Source organism: Eretmochelys imbricata, chromosome 19 (assembly GCF_965152235.1).
Source record: "Eretmochelys imbricata isolate rEreImb1 chromosome 19, rEreImb1.hap1, whole genome shotgun sequence".
NCBI classification, from domain to species: Eukaryota; Metazoa; Chordata; order Testudines; family Cheloniidae; genus Eretmochelys; species Eretmochelys imbricata.
Window position 1 is genome coordinate 11,930,397 of NC_135590.1, and position 20,726 is coordinate 11,951,122.

At 48.7% G+C, this 20,726-nt stretch overlaps 1 protein-coding gene across 1 annotated transcript; it reads right to left on the bottom strand.

The window, feature by feature from the left end:
- Positions 1-2,572: 2,572 nt before the first annotated feature.
- Positions 2,573-20,452, bottom strand: CATSPER4 (cation channel sperm associated 4). Its single transcript, XM_077838161.1, has 10 exons — positions 20,384-20,452; positions 18,361-18,504; positions 12,802-12,903; positions 11,042-11,139; positions 8,603-8,723; positions 7,535-7,668; positions 6,435-6,627; positions 4,463-4,677; positions 2,997-3,159; positions 2,573-2,689 (listed from the first exon to the last, which is right to left on the bottom strand). Exons 1-10 carry the CDS (start codon positions 20,450-20,452, stop codon positions 2,573-2,575), a joined length of 1,356 nt encoding a protein of 451 aa, XP_077694287.1.
- Positions 20,453-20,726: the final 274 nt, after the last annotated feature.

Consider the following 20,726-nt stretch of genomic DNA (forward strand, 5'->3'; position numbering starts at 1 on the left):
TTCCACCATGATTTCAACAATTTCCATCCCACCATCAACCTCAGCCTGGACCAGTCCACACAAGAGATCCACTTCCTGGACACTACAGTGCTAATAAGCAATGGTCACATAAACACCACCCTGTACCGGAAACCTACTGACCGCTATTCCTACCTGCATGCCTCCAGCTTTCACCCTGACCACACCACACGATCCATCGTCTACAGCCAAGCTCTACGATACAACCACATTTGCTCCAACCCCTCAGATAGAGACAAACACCAGAAGATCTCTATCAAGCATTCTTAGAACTACAATACCCACCTGCTGAAGTGAAGAAACAGATTGACAGAGCCAGAAGAGTACCCAGAAGTCACCTACTACAGGACAGGCACTGTACCCTAGTAATATACCACCTTGCACTACTCAAGGTGAGCAATGCAGATCTATTAATTGGTTCACCACTTCATCAATGGAAAGTGGATATACACCAGTCTTTGCAAAACCTGAGAAGATTTGCCCCACACTTCATATAAACTGATTGGTAAAGATAAACAGTTAAACAAATCTATTGACTACAAAAGATAGATTTTAAGTGACTATAACTGTTAGGCAAAAAGTCAGAGTTAGTTACCAAAAGAAAAGAAAATATAAGCATGCAGTCTAATCTCTGAACCCTATTAGACTGGGCAACATGTAGATTAAGCAGTTTTTCTCACCCTACTGGATACTGCAGTTCTTACTATACAGATTTGTCCCTTAAATCTGGGCCAGTCTCCTCTGTTGTAGTCCCAAGTCTTGTTCAGTGTCCTTGTTGCTTGCAGCATAGGTGGGTGAAGGAGAAAGCCTCAGAATGTGGCCACTGTGTTCTGTTTTATAGCCTCAGTCCCATGTGCTTGGGGAGCATTGCTGAGTCTCCAGGCAAGGCTGAGCATGTGGCCTCATGTAGGTGGGTCATTGAATTGTAGCTCCCTTGGTGGACAATGGTTGTCGATGGGTTGTTTGTCACCTTGCCCGGGTGTTGGTTACTTCCCTTGCTGTTGCCTCTGGGGAGCTAATATCTGGCTGCTTACCCAACTTACAGCATGTTTTAGTGAAAACCATCCAACACAATTCTCATAACTTCATATGCATTAATGATACACATATATGGATAGAGAAATGATTTTCAGCAGATCAAAGCCTTTACGCTGATACCTCACGTGGCCTGCTTTATACGTAAGATCACAATTATATAAAAATGAGGAATATGGGGGTTACAGGATGCTCCCCCAAGCTATAGAATGTCACACATATACTGCAGTCACAGGGCAGACATCCTTTAGACTCAAAACACTGAACAAGGTGAAACGGGAACATAACGGCCACAGAAACACAGCTCAATGCTCTTTATTATGATCATTCATCCGAGATCAGCACAAGCATCACAGCTGATCGACACGAGCCATGCATTTCTTGACAAGTATTAGCCACAAATATGCTGGCACCAGCTACTTTCCCCAGACACTGCTCATTTTAATGCATGGCTACATGAGTGCTAGAGTGCATCCAGTCCAGCGAACATGGGGGCAGACACAGCTGAAGCAGAGCAATCTCCTTCTGCGCCTGGAGTTTGCAGAGCACTGGGTGGGAAATGCAGATGTGAGACGGAGCACCTCCTGGCTTTGGAAAGTCAAACAATCCCATACAGGAGACATGTCAGCACCTCACTGGGTTGTGTCATTCACCATCACGAGCAGCCAAGGCAGGGAACATGGTCCAGAACTTGATAATGGGTATTAAAAGTGGAAAATAATTTCATCAGCCCTTTTCCACTCACTGCACAGGACAGGGCCTGCGCAAACTAGCCCTGGACTTCCCTGTAGCTGCCTGTCGGTAGAGTCTCAAGGAGACATCAGCCAGGACAACGGGATGGATACATCTTCTGCTCCACCACACATTTCCCAGATTTAGACATTGCGTCCGCTCCTGATGCTGCAAGAGAAGCCCCTTTTTACAGGCACAAGCATGAACACCCAATGCTTCATCCTGCATCCCTGCTCTTACCACCTGGAGGGCTCTGTTCTCACCTATACAAAGGTACCCAAAGGTGAATTCCCCCGAGACTTACACAGACACATGCCCAAGTGCTCTGGGAAAGAGGGTGGGAGCCGATGCTCTGACCACAGGCACGGGCTCTGCAGCAACTCTTCTCTCCCTGATGTTCTTTGCTTTGTGCTTTGGAGGCACCAGACCATGAATACTCTGGACATGGTCTCCATCCAAGAGACACTCCAGGCCAGATCAGAGTCATCCAAATGGACTCAGCAAACCTGACAGACCTGGCATTAATCCAATCTCCTGCCACTCCTCCAGGTCTGGCTTTGTCCACCTAGACGCTGGTATTTCATGATGCGTGCTCCTTGGAGCGCTGACCCCTTGTCCACACTCGCTCCTCGGCATCCCAAAGACAGAAGCGTCTCCTCAGCAAAGCAAATAAATCCCCCCTTGTTACAAAGGAAGCATTTACGCCGCAGCTCCACTAACAGCTCCTCGGTTGCACGGTCCAGGGGGCGATTCCCACTCACAGCTCCGTGGTCCCACTCCAGCACGGCTAAGGAGGGACTGACTGGCTGAGAAGAGAATGGCGCCGGGCTTTCAGGAAGGCCATCTTCACTGCCCCCCTGTGGTACCCTGATGCCGTGACATCCTGTGGGTCAATCATGTTCGCCTACCGAAGGGAAAAAGAACAAGGCTGATAAGCAAAGGCCAGTTCTACCCCAGCGCAGAAACCAGACCGCTGCTTTTACCCCTGCAGTCCCTTGCCCTCCTCCAAGAGGTTTGGGATCTTATGCTAGCTGCACATTTCATGCAAAGGGGCCACGGTACTTTCAACTGCAGCTGAAATCAGTCAGCGCGGAGGGCGCATAGCCCTGCACAGGGAGTGAAATTCACCCCGGGGCAGAGAGAGAGAGCACGAGGCGTAGGCACCACTGTCCTCCACTGACACCATCTGAAGATCTGGCTCTATACTGTACCTTCTCCAGAGTCATCAGCGTGGACAGGATATCTCCAGACCTCCCAGCAGCCACCTCGTTGCAAAGCAGGCCATCGGAGATGTTGGTGTTCTGCATGTTTCTCAGCACCCTCTCCTCCTCCTGTTCTTTATTGAATGCAATGGACCTTACCTCCTTGACTATTCTGTGGGGACCAAGCCGGGTAAGTAAGCAGTGAGCTTCTGCCAGCAAGTACATTCACCCCCAGTTCTTCTGCAGCTCTGAGAAAATCCACTTCCACCACCAAACACACTCATCTCCAAGTCTCTACTGCAGGGCTTCCACTCCCCAAATGGCCTAGTCTTCCACTCTCCCATCCTCAAGGCAGTAGGGAATGAGACCTTAAGATCACCACTTCAGATTCCCCTTCCCCAGGAAACTTCACCACCACATGCCCCAAGCTCTCTTTCCTGGACCCCATGACAGTAAGGTTCAACCATTAAAGCAGTATGGTCCTGCATCACAGCCCACTGACACTGCTGGGCGTCTTTCCACTGGGCTTTGGGTCAGGCCATCTCCTTCCAAACTTCATCTCCCAGGCTAGATGCTGACATACTGTCCCCTCCATGCTATTGAGATCAAGAACTGTCACCCAAGAAGTTCTGCTGCAGAGGCCCCAAGCCTAGAAGCTCCCCTCATCAAGTACTAATCAGCCAGAGGACTAGATAGCTCAGGAGATAGCAGTGGGGCTCACCGCTTCTACCTTGCAGGTCTGCATCCGTCCTAGATTAGGAGTGACAGAGATGCCTGTAGGACATGACCTTGGTGGTCTCAACACAGGGTTAGCGGAGAAGTGTCCAAAACGAACAGCGATGAGCATGCTGTGGGCCCTGTTGGCGGTTTCAGTGAAGGAGCCTAGGACTTGATGGACCGTGGAGGCTTAATGCCTTAGAGGTGATCCCCAAGGTAAGGCTGAGGCATGATGATGGGGGGCAGCTTGAGGAAGCTGTGCCTGCTCTGTTACTATAGTCTTGCCCCGAGGGTACGACGGCCCATACCCCAATGCTGATAGCCCGTTCTTACACAGACAGCAGAACCACGAGCTTCTGCCACCACTGAGTACATCATCCTCCAATTCTCTAATGGTCCTAGGGCCAAGGCTCTGAGCTTTGCCCTTTACCCACTAACTCTCCTCCCTGGGTTTCAAAGTCATGCTCTTCCACCAGTACTCTCCTGCCACAGAACCCAAGACATGGCACTTTCAAAGGTGTAATGTTAATACCGGAAGATCTGTCAACTGAGAGCCATAAGCCCCACCCAGCCACTCACACGATCATGGACTTAGCTCTCCCCCCACGGCACATAGGTCTCCTTCTCTGGAGTCTGGGTGGCTGCATCTGCCCTGTGTTGCTTTGATGAAGTGAAATATAACTAAGTTGACCCTGACCCTGCCCACCAGGGAGATCCCAAACCCGGCACAGGAGAGGGGTGTGCGCGGAAGGACTTACGTGCTAAGCTCATCCCGGATCTCTTTGTATCGTTTCAGGTTCTCTTGGATCCCTTCCAAGATGAGACAGAAATCATCACAGGTAGCTTCAGTCAGGTTGCCCAGGTTGCCATAGATCAGTGGCATCTGGCGATGTGTCATGGCTGTATCCTGCATCACTGCTTTCAAATGCACCAGGTTCAGCTCCGGAGATGAGTCGTCATCCCCAACATTGGACTGAAGGAACATAAGAACAGCCATACTGGTCGGACCAAAGGTCCATCCAGCCCAGTATCCTGTCTTCCAACAGCGGCCAATGCCAGGTGCCCCAGAGGGAATGAACAGAATAGGGAATCACCAAGTGATCCATCCCCTGTCGCCCATGGAATTTTCCAATAGAAAATGCAGTTTCCACAAACATCAAAATTTTGCACAGGAAAATGTCAATTTTGCTGACATTTTTTTGATTTTGTCAGGAACGATCCAAGTTGGTTCAACCCCAATCAGAGTATTTCATTTTATGGAACTGACCCCAAATTTTTCTTTTCGAGCCAGTTGCAACACTAAACTGCACCTCCCTATTGTAGCGTATTCTCTCCAACGGACTGGGCTCTTTGAGGGACGATATTATGAACTCCCCTCTAAACCAGCTGTGTGGTGCTTCCCAGGAATCACATGGTGCATCGTAAGACATTTTGTTCAACCAGGGATCTGGCCAGTCGTGAAGAATGGGTGTATCAGGCTTCTGAAATATAAATCTCATGAAGCAATGTGTCACAATAAGGCACACTGCAGTTTAATGTCAAACTGGCTCAAAATAAAGGGTTTTGATTTAGTTCAAAGAACCAAAATGAGACATTTCTCTTTCAGACAGCTGAAGTGTTTAATTTTGATTGAAAATGTCAAACTGAAATGTTTCAGAATATTTCACCCTGAGCAAAGCGTCGGGGTTTTGACATGTCCTCACAATTTGGGACTCAAGCAAATGTTGGCATATTGGGATTTCCCCTGGGACAGAAATTCTGGAACTTTGCTCAGCTCTGGTTGGTACCTTTCTTGATGAGCTCAGAGAAGGGACTGGGTCGCGCTCAACCACTGCCATGCTGTGCAGGCATAATGGCTCTTCCCTGGTGAAGTTAACCCGTGTGCAGGTTCCAGGCACCATATGAATGTCCTGAAGGGTATGTCTATGCTGCAAAAAGAAGACTCGGGGGAGCAAGTCTCAGAGCCTGGGTCAACTGACTCGAGCTTGCGCTGCAGGGCTAAAACCAGCAGTGTGGCTTTTCCCACTCGGGCTGGACCTCAGGCTCTGAAACCCAGTGCAGTGGGAGGGTTTCAAAGCTTAGGCTCAAACTCAAACCCAGTCACCTACACTGCTATGTTTAGCCCCATGGCACAAGCTCCGGGAGCCTGAGTCAGGTGACCCGGGCTCTGAGACTCGCTGCTGCCGGTTGCTTTTTCTTGTAGTGTAGACGTACCCTCAAGCCTCCAATACCGATTTTCAGTGGAGTGCCCAGACCTTGTGCTGGCTCTCAGCACAGGAATGCGATCCCCAATAGGAGACTGTAGTACAGCTGGTCAAAATAGGGGCTCCCTGGTCAGACTACACCTCTCACGATGCACCACAGGCTCCCCTTTTGGAGAGACAAGGCAGTGCATCATGGGAGATGTAGTCTGGCTGGGGAGCCCAACCCATAGACGTGAATGGGAACATACAGCAACTGAACTACAATTCCCATGAGGCACCATGGCAGCATTTCCAAATTTTGATTTTGGGGCATTTGTGTTTTGGTCTGTAGCTCACCCTAAAATGCAGGATCTTTGAATTTTTTCAAGCTACAGTGCTTTGCTTTAATACTCTAGGGCCAGATCTTGAGGTTCTTCCTTCATCAATGTTCATGCAGTCCTTACTCAGGTATAACTCCTAGTGGGGAGCAAAACCTGAGCAAAAGCCTCAGGATTCAACCATCACACTGGCTGCGCCCGGCACTCACCTCCTGGTCCACATACTTGTCAGGGTAGAGGAGCTGGTCTCTTTTCTTCTTTTCCTCGGCGTAGGCAAGCATTGTCTGCTCGAGATTTGACGTCACCACGGCCACCAGCAGGTTGGTGCAGATAAAGGCCCCGCCCGTGATGAAGATGAAAAAGTAAAGGGCACCCCCTATTTTCAGGGCGATCCCCTCTTCCCTGATGGGGACAGAAGGAATTTCATTCATGGGGGTGAGCAGCAGGGATACTCTGCAAAACCTTCCTGTAAAGCCTTCAGAGACTTATGCAGAGGGGAGCCCCACCCATCCCCCCTCTGTTTCCCAAATCAGGAGAAGGGAAGCAGTCCTGCCAATCTTCCTCTAAGCCCCAACTAGAGGGAACCTCCCGCATTTCCCTCTCACCCCCCATGTGAAAGGAAAAGCAGGCCATCCAAGGTCCCACATGGGGGTCAGACTTCCCACTTCTGCTAGGGTGACCAGATGTCCTGATTTTATAGGGACAGTCCCGATTTTGGGGGCTTTTTTTATATAGGCACCTATTACCGCCCACCGCCGTCCCGATATTTTACACTTGCTATCTGGTCACCCTAACTTCTGCCCAAACACCCCAGGCTTTGCCCCCTGCTCGGACCACAATTAAAGACCCTCTCAAATTGGCTTGAAATAATTAGGACAAAGGAAAGGGTTTGACCGCAGAGGCTTGCTTGTATCTACGTAACAATCCACCGCCATGGGTCACCAGCAGAGCTTGAACCCCAAATCTTTAGCACCAATGGCATCAGTTTCTACCACCTGAGCTAAAGGAGGGAAGTTGTTAGGTGGTACTTGTAGTAGGCTCTTATCCTCCGAGATGGAAGGAGCCCAAAGACTCACACTCACTCTCCTAGTATGGATTACATTACCTGCTTGTGGGTGTGTCCGTGCGCACGCATTAGCTATCTCTGGGTGTGTCTGTGTATTGCAAAGAGGAGGAGAGCATTGTGCTGTTTGCTTGTGTGTGTTTGTCAGTGGGGGTGCACTCCTCTTGCAAGAATATGCTGGCGGGGGGGGCTTGTTTCCCTATGGTGGATGTGGGGGTGCATCTGAAACCTAACGTGTTCACTCACACAAAGGTCTCGTATATGTTCATCCATCCGTCCTGCGTGAGGCAGGTGAAGAGCGAATACAAAGCCGCCCCTAGATTTCCAAAGTGCATCGGGACCAGATTTCCAAAGAGAGTCACTCCAAACACTGAGAAGACCTGCAGAGAGACAGCGCTGGCCGGAAGCTCTGGCCAGCTCCAGCCCGAGACCCATGGTCAGCCTCAGACAGCTAAAATGAGCAGCCACCTCCCACAAATCTACCGTAAAACAAACCCCTCACAGACTAGGGCTCGGAGGCAGGTGGGCGTTTCCGGAACTAGGTTTCTCTCTCTCTCTACTTGAACTCTGTGCTTGTTCTAGGCTGATCCACACCCTTTCACCATCCAGCTGCTACCTTAATCTACCCCTGGTAGAGTCCACAGGCAGCTCAGAGATCCCTAACCAGATCTCCTCATAGGCGCCGACTCTGGGGGAGCTCCAGGGCTGGAGCACCCATGGAAAAAAATTAGTGGGTGCTTAGCACCCACCGGCAGCCAGCTCCCCCTTCCCCACTCCCCTCCAGTGCCTCCCGCCCACCACCCACCAATCAACTTCTCCCCCTCCCACCTGGCACCTCCCGCCTGCCGAAATCAGCTGTTCTGGGGCATGCAGGAGGTGCTGGGAGGCAAGGGTGGGAGCAGGAACGGGACGGAAGTGAGTGGGAAGAGATAGGGCGGGGGGCTTGGGGGAAGGGGTGGAGCAGGGGTGGGGCCTGGGGCGGCGCCGGGGGCGGAGCCAGGGTTGAGCACCCCTGGGGCAAGGAGGAAGGCGGCGCCTGTGGATCTCCCACTTACTGCACCAGGTTAAGATGAAGGCTCTTTGATGCCATTCACAAACAGGCCAGCTCCCACCGCTGTTTGTGGACCCCCGGCACAGCATTGTGTGGTGCTTCCAACCAGAAGGCCCACGGTGGAGGGGACGGGAAACAGGAGGAAGTGGAATGAAAGGAGAAGAGGAAAGACATAGAGGAGAAGAAGGGAAGTGGAAAGGGAAGGAAGGAGGGAGAACTCCAGTTTTATACTGGGCCCCACCCAAAGGGCTTGACTAGCTCACCAGCATGATGGCAAAGAGCAGGACCATGATGTTGGTCATGTCTGGGATGGACTGTAGGATCACCCGGATGATCCTGGCCAGCCCCTTGACCAGCGTGCAGACATGCATCAGCCTCATCACCCTGAGAAGAGACAGAGGAGTCGTGAGCAGCGTGTGCCGGTAGGGAGATGATGCCAGGTCCACGTGACTTAGAAGAAAAACCATTGGAAGAATCTTTCGGGGCTTCCAGAATCCAAGCAGCTCCTCCCACGGCTCAGGCCAGCAAGGACAGCATAGCTCAACACAGGAATGAGAGCAGAAATCTGCTAGCCAGGATTTTCTGGGTTCCACACCCAGCTCTGCCACTATGGCCCAGTCAACACGCAAAAGTTAAGTCGACCTGCTACGGCACTCAGGGGTGTGAAAAATCCACACCCCCGAGCAACGCAGTTAAGCCGACCTAACCCCTGGTGTCGACAGAGCTAGGTCGATGGAAGAATTCTTCCCTTGACCTAGCGACTGCCTCAGGCAGGGGGATTAATTACAGTGACAGTAATTAATCCTCTGGTCACGGTAACGAGTGGCTGTGCTGAAGCATCGCAGCTGTGCCATTGCAGCGTTTCAAGCGTAACCTCACCCAAATTTACTGTGGGAGCGGGGACAGGTCAATGAGGCCGACATTCCCACGAGTGGACTCCAAGTTTGCTGTAGACACCGGGACTCGCAGTGCAGTGCTGGGGTTGCTCTGCCCGGGATCATTTTCTTTCTTAGAGACCCACTTCGGTCTGGGGAGAGCTCAGGCTCCAACGCTGGGACTCAGCCAGAGCTGGGCAGGAAACGTTGTTCCCTCTCAAGAGTCCCAAACTTTGTCCCATCTCAGATCGGGATGAAACGTTGAAAATTCACCAATATTTGCTAAATGAAGCAATATTTTTTCCCCACGTTGGGTCAATCGAAACCTTTTTTTCCCCACAGTGGGTCAATTGAAACCATTTTTTCCCAATCATTTTGAAATATTTTGGTTTTGATTCCAACCTTTTTTTCACCTCCTCTCTTTTGGAACTTTTTTTCGGTCTCATTAGCTTAAATTCTGAAATGAAATGCTGTTCTGAACCAGAAAACTGGGCGTTTTCTTTCTGAAAGCGTTGAAACGAACATTTTGATGGTTCTAAAATGTTTCCTGAACATTTTTATCGAGTCGGGAGATTCGCCAAACCCAACCCTGTTTTGCGAACAGTTTCTGTCTTGACAAATTGGCATTTTTTCAATTTTTCAAAAACAATTTGTCGAACAAGTCCCAACCAGCAATACCCTCAGGAGCTCTCAATTCTGCCACTGACTGGCGGTGCAACTCTGGGCAAGTCACTGCCTCACTCCATGCCACAGTTTCCCCTCCCACCTTTTGTCTGACTTATCGAGACTGTAAGCTCTTTGGGGCAGGCACTGTCTCTTACTAGAGTATGTCTTCACTGCAGTTAGAGGTGTGACTGCAGCATAGTAGATATACCTGAGCTAGCTTTGATTTAGCTAGCTTCAGTAACAATATCAGTGGATTGGCAACAGCATAGGTGATAGCATGGGCTAGTCATTTGACTACATCGCCAGGGTCCTGAGTGGCATTGTACAACCCATGCTGCTGCAGCATCGCTGCTGTTATTGGCGGTAGCCAGATCAAAGCTAGCTGGGATATGTTAGCCAATGTATGTATGTTAGGCATAGTATACACCAGGCTTATAAGTATTATGTGCACGGAATGAATATAAGTGTTGGGAAGTTATGTTAAGTATTCTGCTCTTCCCACAATTCTGTTCACCGACGTCAGGTATCTCACAGCACTTTGCAAAGCTAAAGTGTGCTTTGGCATTAGAAAATAGGGAACCTGTCAAAGGCAAAATACATGAATGTTCTGCCTGGTTCGAGCTGGGGAGGTACTTTCTCAGAGCAGTACCTGGAATGCCGGTATCCAAAACGAAGAGAAGGAAAGTTCAGAACAGCAAGTTAAGGAACAGGGTGGGTTGGATTTGAGTGATGTGTGAAAAGTTTTGTAACTTGGAAAATCAACCTTTAAATGCTATTAGCTGAAATGCAAATCTTGGAAGCACGCCGGCTGTGTAAGGTGGACATGCTGCAAGAATTTGCTTTCCGGAAGGAGGGCATCTGTGTCTCCTTTCCATATTGTACTGTGTTTCCTGGGACAATAAATTTGGCTATGTTTGGTTATTTGGACTCTTGAACATTTTTAAGAACAAAACATGTCTGTAGTCAAACAATTGGATCCACCTTTGAGCCAATAGGTACGTCCACACATGCTGCAGCTATACCGCTAACTGCAGGGTGGACACACCCTAGGAATATGTGCACTTCGCAGAATGGGGCCTGATCTGTGTTTTACCAAGATCTTGTCAACAAACAAATAATAACAGCTTGACAAGCTTTAAGACAAAGTAGCCCTTTCCCTACCTGAGGACCCAGAAAATCTTTTGGTTGTTCAGCACAGAGATGAAAGGCCCCACCCAGAGATATGCCACGATAAAAAAATTGATGACGTTCCAGCCATCCTGCGGGAACAGAAAACCCCACCCTGAGAAGCAGAGGACAAGCTTTCACAGCAGGGCTGGTCAGCACAGGCCCTAGGAGCAATGACACTGTAAGCTCCTGGGGCAGGGACTGTATTTTTGCACAGCACTTCGCAAAACGGGGCCCTGATCCCACATTGGGGCCTCTAGGAGCTACCATAATACATATAATACATGGTAATAATGAAAGAACAGAGGGAGGAGGTGCATCTCAGCTTGAAACCTGCCAATAAGAAGGGCCAGATCCTCAGCGGGTGTGAATCCACATCACTCTGTTGAAATCAATGGGACAATTCTGTCTTATACCAGATGAGGATCTGACCCATAAAAACATCTCTGAACTCTGATTTTACCAATCACCGCCAGATCAAGAATGTGAAGGATTTTACATTCTATTCCCAGCTCAGTCGTGATCTGACTATGTGATGCTGGACAAGACACTCTCGCTGGGCCTCAGTTTCCCCAGTTGTTAAATGAGGTTAGTGCTACTTACCCACCTTTCAGTGTTCTGAGGTCTGACGGATGAAAAATATGCAGAGCCTGATTCTCTGCTGTCCTACACCTGATGGAGTCCTTTACGTCAGTGCAAAGCGGACGTGCGACACCACTGACTCCGAATGATAGTGCTGCCACACCCACTTTGCACTAAACAAACGACTACACAAGGTGCTGGACAATGGAGAATTGGGCCCTAGGTAAGTAAGTGTCTAGCTCTGAAACCTGGACTGGTTTTGAAACCTGCCACTTGGTAAGGCAACTCCCATCTTTTCATGCGTTGTGTATTTATACCTGACTACTTTTTTTCACCCCATGCATCTGATGAAGTGGGTTACAGCCCACGAAAGCTTATGCCCAAATAAATTTGTTAGTCTCTAAGGTGCCACAAGGACTCCTCATTGTTTTTGGACTGTTTTTGTTTCTTTTAAAGACAATTCTATTCCAGAAGGCCCTTGGCACGGCCCATAGACGTTATTCACAGTTCCACACAGATATGAAATGCCTGTCAAGTATGCTTTTAGTCATTTCACTGAAAAAATCAATGGTAACATTCCCACTGACTTTAAGAGAAGGAGCAGGCCCTTAATCTGTATTAGTTTTACTGCAAAGCATCTAAAACATATGCTCTCTATTATAAGCAAGTAATAATCTTGCATATACTTAGTGCTTATATTGTTCCTTTCATCCCAAAGCATAATTAAGCCCCTTTGTTGAAGGTAAGGATTATTAGACCCAGACAGGGCAACTGAGTCACAGAGAGGCAAAGTAACTTGTCCAAGGTCCGAGTGATCTGATAACCAAGAGTTGAACCCAGGAGTCCTCATTCCCAGTTGGCTGCTTTAACCTCTGGACAGCATGTCCCCTGCTTTCGATACTTTGATTGATAGACCTGATCCAATCAAATATAGGGCGATGATTATTTTTGACCTCTAACAATGATCATGTTGCAGAACGGTAAGACCTGTGCAAAGCCTGGCGGGGCAGGTAGGATAAGTGATACAATTCGAGGCACAACATTGTAGGCTTTGGAGAGGGGCAAGGAAGAGTTGCAATAATAATGGGAATGGGAATAGGGCGATAGAATAACAGGAATGTGGCTAATGGCCCAGGAAATATTGGATCTAAACAGCTGTGCTCAGCACTCACCTTCCAGTACATCTGGAATCCATAGTACCAGTTGAGAAGCACTTCACAGGAAAGAACAGTCAGGACAATGTTATCTATGGCAGAGAACAACCCATAGTATTTCTACAATAGAAAACAGAAGAAAAAACAGGTTTCAGAGTAACAGCCGTGTTAGTCTGTCTTCACAAAAAGAAAAGGAGTACTTGTGGCACCTTAGAGACTAACCAATTTATTTGAGCATGAGCTTTCGTGAGCTACAGCTCACTTCATCGGATGCAAGAAAAAACAAACTCAACCATGTCCCCAGGGGACTCTGCTTGTGTCTTGCTCACACTGTGTCGCTGTTCAACTGTGGTCAAAACCAAAATCAGTCCTAGCTCAGAGTGAGGGGACAGTTTCAGTTCAGCAAAGCACTTACGGATAGGCTTGAATTCAATGGGATTTATGCAAATGCTTAAAGGTCAGCACACACATAAGTGCTTTGTTGAATAGGGAGGAGATTACTTAGGTGCTTAAGTGGCTGGCTGACTCAGGGCTAGGAGGAGGGACATGGACATAGGGCTGTGGATGATGGACAGAAGGAGAAAATGTATAATGGAGAGACAAAGAAAAGTGCTGCAAAGACTGAAGAAAAGGTAATAGTAAAAGGAGAGGGCAAGAAAAAATATGGGTGAGGAAAAACCTTTGGGGATAGAAAAGACAATTTTTAAAAATAAAAGAAATCACAGAATGAGTAAGAGGGTCAAAACAATATTTTTTTCTGTGAAAAACTGATTTTTTTTGGCAGAAATTCAAATGCTGAAATATTTTGGCTGAAAACTAAAATATTTGTGTCTGGAAATACTGCTGTGTTGCCTCATGGGAGTTCGCAAAAAGAAAAGGAGTACTTGTGGCACCTTAGAGACTAACCAATTTATTTGAGCATGAGCTTTCGTGAGCTACAGCTCACTTCATCGGATGCATACCGTGGAAACTGCAACAGACTTTATATATACACAGAGAATATGAAACAATACCTCCTCCCACCCCACTGTCCTGCTGGTAATAGCTTATCTAAAGTGATCATCAGGTTAGGCCATTTCCAGCACAAATCCAGGTTTTCTCACCCTCCACCCCCCCCACACAAATTCACTCTCCTGCTGGTGATAGCCCATAGTTTGGATGGGCTATCACCAGCAGGAGAGTGAATTTGTGTGGGGGGGGTGGAGGGTGAGAAAACCTGGATTTGTGCTGGAAATGGCCTAAGCTGATGATCACTTTAGATAAGCTATTACCAGCAGGACAGTGGGGTGGGAGGAGGTATTGTTTCATATTCTCTGTGCATATATAAAGTCTGCTGCAGTTTCCACGGTATGCATCCGATGAATTGAGCTGTAGCTCACGAAAGCTCATGCTCAAATAAATTGGTTAGTCTCTAAGGTGCCACAAGTACTCCTTTTCTTTTTGCGAATACAGACTAACATGGCTGTTACTCTGAAACCTCTCATGGGAGTTGTAATTTCCGTGTCTCATGCTCCCATTTCTCCTCCAGGAGACAGGTTCCCTGGTCAGACTACAACTCCCATGATTCACCTCAGTCTCCTCTCTTGGGGAGAGGAAGCAGTGTATCATGGGAGTGCCTGGCCATGATCCGTCATGAGAGATGTAGTCCATCCAGAGAGAGCTTGGCCTATAGAGGAGAATGTGGATATGAGGCAACTGAATACTCAAGGAGCGGACTGAGGAGATATCTGAACCATTAGCGATTCATGGCAGTCGGGTGAGATTCCAGAGGACTGGAAAAGGGCAAAGATAGTGCCCATCTATAAAAAGGGAAATAAGGACAACCCGGGGAATTACAGACCAGTCAGCTCAATTTCAGTAACCAGAAAGATAATGGAGCAAATAATTAAGCAATCAATTTGCAGACACCTAGAAGATAATAAGGTGACAAGTAACGATCAGCATGGATTTGTCTAGAACAAATCATGACAAACCAACCTAATAGCTTTCTTTGACAGGTAACAAGCCTTGTGGATAGGAGGGAAGAGGTAGATGTCATATATCTTGACTTGAGTAAAGCTTTTGATACTATCTCGGATGACCTTCTCACAAACAAACTAGAGAAACACAACCTAAATGGAACTACTATAACGTGGGTGTATAACTGGTTGGAAAACTGTTCCCACAGAGTAGTTATCAGCATTTCACAGTCAAGCTGGAAGCTGGGTCCGGTTCTGTTCAATATCTTCATCAATGATTTAGATAATGGCATAGGGAGTAAACTTATAAAGTTTGTGAACGATACCAAGCTGGGAGGGGTTGCAAGTACTTTGGAGGATAGGATTAAAATTCAAAATGATCTGGACAAACTGGAGAAATAGTCTGAAGTAAATAGGATGAAATTAAATAAGGACAAATGCAAAGTACTCCATTTAGGAAGAAACAATCTGGAATGCATTAGCAGGAGTGTTGTAAGCAAGACGCAAGAAGTAATTCTTTCGCTCTACTCTGTGCTGATAAGACTTCAACTTGGAATGTTGTGTCCAGTTCTGGGTGCCACATTTCAGGAAAGATGTGGACAAACTGGAGAAAGTCCGGAGAAGAGTAACAAAAATTATTAAAGGTCTAGAAAACATGACCTCTGAGGGAAGATTGAAAAAATTGTGTTTGTTTAATCCGGAAAAGAGAAGGCTGAGGGTTAGGTTGGGCATTAGGAAAAACTTCCTAACTGTCAGGGTGGTTAAACATTGGAAGAAATTGCCTAGGGAGGTTGTGGAATCTCCATCATTGGAGATTTTTAAGAGCAGATGAGACAAACACTTGTCAGGATGATCTAGATAATACTTAATCCTGCCTTGAATGCGGGGGACTGGACTAGATGACCTCTCATGGTCCCTTCCAGTTCTATGATTCTATGAACTACAACTCTCATGAGGCACTGCTGCAGTATTTCCAAACTGAATTCAATTTTCATCCCCAAAATGGTTTTCAGGTGTTCAGTTTTTTTGAGAAAAAAATTATTTTTTTGGCAGAAAATAGACACTTTTTGCAAAATAATTGATTAGGCAAAAACCCTATTTTCCGTTGAAAAACATTTGCAGTGGAAATTTTCAACTAGCTCTAGTTCTGTCCTGTTCTCTGCGGGTTTCTAAGCTGCCCCTCACTGTGAGTGCCTTCCAGCAGGGCAGTCAGCGACGTGACTGGCATCTGGGAATTGAAAGAGGAAGATAGGAAGAAAAAAATAAATAGCAGGTGATAAGAACATAAGAATGGCCATATTGGGTCAGATCAAAGGTCCATCTAGCCCAGTATCCTGTCTTCTGGCAGTGACCAATGCCAGGTGCCCCAGAGGGAATGAACAGAACAGGGAATCATCAAGTGATCCATCCCCTGTTGCCCATTCCCAGCTTCTGGCAAACAGAGGCTAGGGACACCATCCCTGCCCAGCCTGGCTAATGGCCATTGATGGATCTATCCTCCATGAATTTATCTAGTTCTTTTTTTAACCCCGTTATAGTCTTGGCCTTCACAATATCCTCTGGCAAGGAGTTCCACGGGTTGACTGTGCGTTGTGTGAAGAAATACTTCCTTTTGTCTGTTTTAAACCTGCTGCCTATTAATTTCATTTGGTGACCCCTAGTTCTTGTGTAATGAGAAGGAATACTTAACACTTCCGTATTTACTTTCTCCACACCAGTCATGGTTTTATAGACCTCTATCATATCCCCCCTTAGTCATCTCTTTTCCAAGCTGAAAAGTCCCAGTCTTATTAATCTCTCCTCATACAGAAGCCGTTCCATACCCCTTATAATTTTTGTTGCACTTTTCTGAACGTTTTCCAATTCCAATATATCTTTTTTGAGATGGGGCGACCACATCTGCACGCAGTATTCATGGATTTATATAGAGGCAATATGATATTTTCTGTCTTATTATCTATCCCTTTCTTAATGATTCCCAATATTCTGTTTGCTGTTTTGACTGTCACTGCACATTGAGTGGATGTTTTCAGAGAACTCTCCACAATCATAGGCGCCAACTTCTAATGGCACCGGTGGGTGCTTGACCCTCCCTGCCCCTGCCCCGACTCCACCCGTGCCCCGCCCCCATTCCAACCCCTTCCCCAAAGTCCTCACCCCAACTCTGCCCCCTCCCTGCCCCTATTTGACTCCTTCCCCAAATCCCCGCCCCAGCCCCGCCTCTTCCCCACCTCCTCCTCTGAGTGCGCCAAGTTCCCTCTCCTCCCCCCTCCCTCCCCGAGCTTGCTACAGCTGTTTGGCGGTGGCAAGCGCTGGGAGGGAGGGGAGAGGAGCGGGGACGTGGCACGCTCAGGGGAGGAGGCGGAGGAGGAGGTGAGGTGGGGCAGGAGGGCGGGGAGCTTAGCTGCCGGTGGGTGCAGAGCACCCACTAATTTTTCCCCGTGGGTGCTCCAGCCCTGGAGCACCCACAGAGTCAGCACCTATGTCCACAATGACTCGGAGATCTTCTAGCTAATTAGATAGAAGAGGGTGATGTGGAGCAAACTTTAGAACGACAAAACTGTGACTGAATATTAGGCAGAGGAAAAATGTTGACAGTGAAATCTACTCAGAGGTGGAATCAACTGCTGGGGGATTATAAACAGTCTGGGGCAGAGACCATCTTTCCTTCTTTGTCTGTACAGCATCTAGCAGAAAGGGGCCCTGACCCTGGACTGGGGGTTCCTCGGTGTTGCCTCAATACAAATACATTTTCATAAACGAATTAAACGATCTACTTGCAGATGCTCAGAAAATTCATCTAGTCCTCAAAGAGGGAGTGGGGAGAACACGCAGCCTTCTCCCTACATCGCAGAGGCCTTGCTTGAAGTGCAAAACCCACTCAGCCTTAACTCGGGGACAGTGACCAGTGCTTCCAGACTAATGAACGAATGGGAGCCGTATTGCTCAGGAATTTGGAAAGCAACAAGCACAATGTGTGAGAAAATGACTAGGAGGAAATAATCCTGCACGAGCTGGGGAATGAACTTATGGGGCCCAGCTCCTCCAGTGCCACCCAGCTGGCATGGGTAAATCACACCACTGTAGGGAGATCCACTTGTGGAATAGAGCCAGCGTGGCAGCTTCTACACTCACCCGCTCCAGGCTGCCTGGGGAAAGAGGACAGAGCCAGGCCTTCCTTTCCCCAGTGGTCCCCAGCAGCTGTATTGGGTTGTTAACTGCTGACTTCATCTTAAGTAGCCTGAAGCTGAGACACTGACTTTGCACCCAACTATCCCAGGATTAAGGGACCTTTGATCTGCTTTTGCCCTCTCGCCCCTTTCTGAGCAAGGATTGGCCCACAGTGTCTTTTCTCTCTCTGATTAGCATAGCCCTAAGGTCTTTAGCAAAGCACTAAATATAACCAGCATGGGAAGAAGAATAGGAGAAAAGGAAAAGGGGAGAGGAAGCATGGAAATGAAAATAGCTCTTTCGGGCAGCAGCTCTCACGATGCGTACGGACAGCGCCTAGCGCAACAGGGTCCTGGTCTCAGTCCTGAGGAGGCCGAGTCTGAGCTTGTGCTTTCCCTTTGCTCAGAGTTTGCTGCGTGCTGAACCGATTTAGACATCGCAAACGTACCTCTTCGACCTCCACCTCCGTCCGGCTAGCGATGATGAGCGCGTTGCAGATGATGAGCGCAGCGAGCATGATTTTAAAGGCGGGATGATTGAGAAACCTGCCCATGCACACCTTTGAGACAAACTCCTCCACATCCCAGTTATCCTAGGGGGGAAGCAGAGAGCTGCGTCACCGCCGGGGTGGAAGTGGGCCGAGCCAGCCGTCTGCAGGAAGAAATTTCAGCCCCAGTTGTGGGCTCCTCTTCTTTCCTGTTGTGTTGCAGGTGGGGAGCAAAGGGGTGTGTGGAGGAGGGAAATTCCATTTCACGAAGGGTTTCAAAGAGCAACGGAACCTGAAAACTTCAAAATTCTCCAAAAAGGAAAAATCCACATGAAAAGAAAAATCCTTTTGGGTCGATCAAAACATTGTTGTGACCCAGTCGTTTCAATTTCAACCTTTTTAAAAATGTTGTCTTGCAGAACTCTCCTTGTCAGAAACCAAGACATGGATGGGCAAGGCCTATGGTTGGAGCAGTGGGAGACGGGCCTACTGGTTGGTGCGTTGGCGGTCAGTCTGGGAACCAGAGCCAGAGGTCAGAACCAGAGTCAGGAGTCAAGAGTGGGGTCAGAACAAGGCAAGTGTAAGGCCGGGAGATGGATTGGCACAAGGGCAGGCCTGGGAACGAGGCTGGAGCTGGTGCCAGAGCAGGCTGAGGTCTGTGGAGTCCGTCACCACTGTCAGGCAGCGGATGGTTCCTTGCCACGCAGTGACATTGGCCAGACTGGGCGGCTCGTTCTCCTGTGGGGCTTATGTAACTCCCCTGAGAGTCACCTGACCAGCTCCTGGCTTGCGGATTGGCTGGAACCTCACACGGGAGTGACTCATCACCACATGTGGCTCAATGAGGCCACTAGTTCAGGGACGACTCCTCACCACGTTATACAAATACGATACAAAAACCAAAATATTCTAAACAAAAATTCGTTTCCAAACAACAAATTGAAACACTTTGTTCAGAAAAGGTCAGAACCTCCTCTGCCCCGCCCTACCTCCCCCAGTTTTCTTCCCCAGTCTGAAACTCCAGCGAAACTGCCCCAGCGTGGACAGACCTGCATGTGCCGATGGAATATGGTTTGCTAAGTTTCTCCCACCAGCTCAAGCGGTCAGCCCACTGCAGTATCATCCCGGGCTAACACACTGTGGCTCTTCTCTGCCCTCAAGTCGCTGGACCACATACAGGTTTGTGAGGCTGCTAAAGAGTGTCATTCAACGGAGCTGCCTCTGTCTGCTCAGGCACTAGGGCATGCGAGCCGGAGGTTGTGGGTTCAATCCCTGCAGATAGCGTCTCATCCTGGGGCCTCATGTCACAGCAGGAAGGCAATGGCCCGGTTCCCCAAACAGCTCAGTATGTTGGGAGCTGAGCTCCTTTGAAAACCTGGCTCCAGCTGTGGGCACATGAAGATGTAGCCCCACATGGTGAGTGAGCCCCCTTTGCCAGTACCAATACAGGATGCTCAGCTAAAGAGAAAAGGATCAGGATAAAGACCCGGATATACCCACAGATAGTGTCTTCCACTGCAAACAGGCTCCTTGGCACATCCCAGCTCCTGTAAACTATGAACATGCTCAACTTGCCGCCAACATAAAGCACTGAAACGGGAGGCAGTTTGGTGTAGTAGTTAGAGCAGGGCCCGGAGGCTGGGAATCCTGGGTTCCATTTCCATCTCTGCAACCGATATGCCAAGTGACCTCGGCCAAGTCACTTTCCCCCCTCTGGACCTCAGTTTCCCCATCTGTAAATGGGGGTGTCCCACCGCTATTGGGGGTTGGAGCTCTGCAGGCAAAAGGGACTAGAGGCACAGATGGTTAATCATTAACATGAGCTGTCAGAGCCATGGGGAGCAGCGAGAGTAGGACATCTCCCAGTCCTGCTCTCCTGCATGCCTGTGGGCCCAATCCAGTGCAGTGGGCTTTGGATCCAGCCCTGAGAGAACCGCCTGGCAGCCGGAGGTACAGTCCCGCAGGGGAAGGGGGCAGCGCATACCTGGACGCATATGATGTCTCTGCAGTTGATCTTCAGCTCTACTTTCTTGGCTTCCTTCTCCTGGTGCATGGTGTGATGCCTCCACTGGTAGGAAACATGCAGTCACACACACCCTTCCCTCACCCCCAGCTTACCCCCACCCCATCTTTGGGCCCCAGTTATCCTTCACACCCACAAGCCCATCCTAGCTTGCCCTCCCCCAGGGGTTACACATCCACTCCATCATGAGCTTCCCATGCACTGGGGGACAGGCCAGAGGGGGGCAGCGAGGCAGGGTCCAGCATGGGCTTCCAGCTGTGCACATCTGTAATGTGCAGGAAGAAGACACATCTGGAGGAGCAGG

Coding starts and splice junctions, on each gene's coding strand:
- CATSPER4 (XM_077838161.1), bottom strand. CDS start 20,452: ATGCACCAGGAGAAGGAAGCCAAGAAAGTAGAGCTGAAGATCAACTGC. Junction 7,669..8,602: donor TGCTCTTTGCCATCATGCTG/GTGAGCTAGTCA, acceptor GTCTCTCTGCAG/GTCTTCTCAGTGTTTGGAGT. Junction 4,678..6,434: donor ACAAGTATGTGGACCAGGAG/GTGAGTGCCGGG, acceptor ATGTTCCTTCAG/TCCAATGTTGGGGATGACGA.